The 3,893-nt window shown below is 35.3% G+C and overlaps 1 protein-coding gene across 1 annotated transcript; it reads left to right on the top strand.

Moving 5' to 3' along the window:
- Positions 1 to 574: 574 nt before the first annotated feature.
- Positions 575 to 3,630, top strand: LOC149554993 (alpha-humulene synthase-like). The gene is made up of 9 exons (XM_089829024.1): positions 575 to 837; positions 954 to 1,138; positions 1,232 to 1,344; positions 1,440 to 1,690; positions 1,779 to 1,870; positions 1,963 to 2,052; positions 2,184 to 2,541; positions 2,774 to 3,025; positions 3,117 to 3,630. The coding sequence occupies exons 1-9, from the start codon at positions 733 to 735 to the stop codon at positions 3,411 to 3,413; spliced, it is 1,743 nt and encodes a 580-aa protein (XP_089685150.1). The 5' UTR covers positions 575 to 732; the 3' UTR covers positions 3,414 to 3,630.
- The last annotated feature ends 263 nt before the right edge of the window (positions 3,631 to 3,893 follow it).

Raw genomic sequence — 3,893 nt, 5'->3', positions numbered from 1 at the left:
ACTCAGTACTCTAAGACTAAGTTTTATGTTGTGATTATCAGCAAGGTTTAGACTCTAATATTGATAGTAATGACTTTGGTTTTTTAATTAAGTTTTATTCTATGAAGGATCTCTAACAGTTTGTGTTAGTGATGACCTTTTCTATAGCTTGGGTGTAATGGCTCAAAGCAGAAAAGTACTATGCTTTTACTCTTTCATGGGTCAGGACCGTCTTTGTGCCTTATTTAATAAAAAACAATTAAAATAAAATAAATTTTTTTTGACAAGATATTTTTCCAAAAAATTTAATATAACAATGTTGTCATAACAATATAATATTAATTATAATATAATAATATTTTAAACATATTTAACTAGATTCATACCTTGTACATATATTTAATAAATGCCATTTCCATACAATAGGAAGTGGTGGCTCTAGAAATATTGGACTTTGTGTGCCAACAAATGAAAACGGGAAAGATGCCACACGCGAGATCCTCTTGTTCTGTCCGTTTTGACAACAAGAACTTCTATTATATTAATATGAAGGTCATCTAAGACTTTTTGGACGTGTTTCTCCCACATTAACAACCATAGATATTTAAAAAATAATAAGTTGCAACGAAAGTTTCGCAAGTTTTTCGGTAACGCATGTATAAATAGGTAGCAGCGTAAGAGTGTCTGCAATAACCTTCTTGAACACTTTTTAAGTTGGTGTTTACTAATAATATTTTCTGACCTGCTTTTCACATGGCGATGGCGATGAATGGAGGAGAAATACCGACTTCAATACCAGATAACGCTTTCAACGTATGGGATGATGATTTTATCCAATCCATGCCAACACTGTACGGGGTAAGTCATCATGAATCATGTATTTTGCTACTCTTGTTTCCCTAGCTAGTTCACTGCAATGCAATGCTCATAATCATGTATTTTGTATTTGGTATTTTGTATTCTGTATTTTGTAGGAATCTGAATACCAGGAACGCGCTGAAACACTTGTGAAAGAAGTGAAGGTGTTGTTGAGAGAAATGCAAAGTGGAGATGGAGATTTGTTAATGGAGCGGCTCGAAACGGTCGATGCGTTGCAGTGCCTCGGAATTGACCGATATTTCGACGCTGAGATCAAACTCTTTCTCGACTCTGCTTTCCGGTCTCATCTCATGACATCACATTTTCTAAAGTTTGCTTACTTGTAATATATACATTTTCTAATCTTTAATTTGAAATGAAACATTAATTGCAGATGTAATTGGGACACAAGTGTGGGCATCAGATTAGGAAGCGAGAATTGTAACTTGAATGCTACGGCTTTAGGACTGAGACTCTTAAGACTCCGCCGCTACGATGTATCTGCAGGTATATTTATAAATAACGCAAAATGTTTTATGACAAAATTATATTCCATGCCCGCAATTATATATTTATATTACATGGTGGAGAGTTTTGAGCAGATGTGCTGGAGAGTTTCAAGGATAGAAATGGGCACTTGTTCTACTCTAGTTGTGGTGATGATGAGAATAACAATAGCAGATCATCAGAACAAGTGATGCGGGGCATGGTGAACCTGTTGAGAGCATCAAGCGTGGGATTCCCCGGAGAGAGGGTCATGGAGGAGGCTAAAGCCTTCACCTCCTCCCGCCTTAAGACCCTGTTACAAACACCTCATATTGGAGACTCCTACAGCGCAAGCCTTCTCAAAGAGGTATTAATAAATCCTATCTTCCCTGCCCAGATTAGAGATAACAGATTACAGGTGTCGTGATGATCCACTTCCATTTTGATTATTGCAGGTGGAGTACGCCCTCACATATGATTTTTCTTGCACTTTTCCGAGATGGGAGGCACGAAACTACATAGAGATATACGAGCTAGATGATCGCAGGTACACAAGTGTCGAGGCGTTCCTTTAAGTTTCCCATTCTTATTGGTTATTGTTACGCTGACTATGTTCACATCTCATCTCTTCCTTTCAAGGTTGAAGGACAAGAAGATTTTAGAGCTTGCCAAACTGGATGTCAATATATTGCAGTGTACCTACAAGATGGAGATGAAGATCCTCTCCAAGTATGTATTGCTACATTCTAGTATCCAACACGACTCCCAATCTTCAGTAATAATGTAATTCATATTTATATTGTTAAAATCCGTTTCCTTCATTTCCTCATGTGTTACCTATCCTATCCTTTGATTTATAGATGGTGGGTCGATTCCGGCGTTCCAAAGCTTATTGCAATGAGAGAGCGGTCAATTGAATATTACATGTGGGGGGTTAGTGCAGCGGATGAATCGGAATTCTCCAGCATCAGAATTGCTGTATCAAAATTATCAACTGTTGCCACCATTGTGGATGACATTTTTGACGACTATGCAACACCTGATCAACTCAATCTTATTCAGAAGGCCATTGCTCAAGGTTGGGATGTCTCAATTGTGACAAATATGCCACAGAATTTCAAGATGTGCCTCGAATTTGTTTTCAAAACCATGAAAGAATTGATAAATGAAGCCACTCAAAAACAAGGACGTGACATGATGCCTTTTGTTACAAAAGCAGTACGTATACCTCTTCAAACCCCTTTGTATATAAATGTATTTGAATATGATAGCTACAAACTAGCATTACTTTCACGTAAAATTCTACACAACATGAGATTATTATTATTATTATTATTATAAATTAGATATTTCATATATTTATGCCATGCTTAATGCCCGCATCAAGTTCATTTATGTGGCACTGTTAAGATATCCATATTAATAAATCAGTACACTTTGTTCTTTCTAGTGGGAAGATTATATTGAAGCTAACATGGAGCATGCGCAATGGAAATCAAGTGGATATATTCCAACCTTTAATGAGTACCTCACTGTTGCTACAACAAGTGCAGCCATTGGACCCATATTGATGCATCCTCTACTACTGACAAGAACCATTTTAAGTGACGACTCTATTGAAAAGACGTTTCTGAATAAATCTAGATTCTACGAGCTCATATGGATTTGCATACGACTAATTGATGATGCCCGAGATTTTGAGGTCTGCTATTTTATTTTGATATAGACACTAGAGATATAGACAAAACTCATTGCTCTTTCAATATTAACATAACTAAATTGTTTGTGTTTAGGATGATAGGCGCCATGGAGAGATAGCCTCTGCCATTTCCTCTTATATGAGGGACCATCCCGAATGTTCACAAGTAGAGGCACTAAATTACATCATCAATTTTGTTGAAGAATCCTTAAAAGAATTAAGATGGATATATCTAAAACCAGATAATTCTCTACTGAAATGGGAAAAGATATCCTTTGATTTTAATAGAGGACTGCAATTCCTTTATATATTTGGAGATGGCATCACTTATTCTCACAAAGAGGTCAAGAATCAAGTACTCAAACTTTTTGTTGATCCAGTAGTGATGTAGAAATGAAAACCTAGATTGAGGCAAACTTCCTACTTTGATTTTGATTTTGATTTTGCAAGTCCAGTAGTGTTAGTCAGTTTATGTAGTCGCATTTTATCTACTATCCAAATTTATTTAGGTTTATATTTGGGTTTCTTAGTAACTTGTCATTCGATAGATATTGGGGATTTTATATGAACTATATACACATATTATGTGGGCTTCATATTTAAAACAAGTGCACTTTGTCTCTATATCTTGAGTATAATTTGATCACTTGATTATACTATTTGATCATAACATTATATTTTTGTTATTCCTATCACAATACTACAAGATGTTTCATACTCATCTATAACATGTTTATGTAGTTGTATCTTTGTGAAAATTTCATTAATATAATATTTGTTAGTATTGTTGAAAATATAACAACTCTTTGTTAACATCCCAATGGGAAAGGATTGAGGATTTTAATGACACCCTCATTGAATAATTAATATT

Source organism: Cupressus sempervirens, chromosome 5 (assembly GCF_028749045.1).
Source record: "Cupressus sempervirens isolate cs-2001-9-10 chromosome 5, ASM2874904v1, whole genome shotgun sequence".
NCBI lineage: Eukaryota > Viridiplantae > Streptophyta > Pinopsida > Cupressales > Cupressaceae > Cupressus > Cupressus sempervirens.
The sequence above is the reverse complement of the archived record's forward strand: the minus strand, read 5'-3'. Positions and strand labels throughout refer to the sequence as shown.

Excerpts from the sequence above, each read along its gene's own strand:
- LOC149554993 (XM_089829024.1), top strand. The coding sequence starts at position 733 with ATGGCGATGGCGATGAATGGAGGAGAAATACCGACTTCAATACCAGAT. Across the intron at positions 1,691-1,778 it reads GCGCAAGCCTTCTCAAAGAG|GTGGAGTACGCCCTCACATA; the intron begins GTATTAATAAAT and ends TGATTATTGCAG. Across the intron at positions 2,542-2,773 it reads TGCCTTTTGTTACAAAAGCA|TGGGAAGATTATATTGAAGC; the intron begins GTACGTATACCT and ends TGTTCTTTCTAG.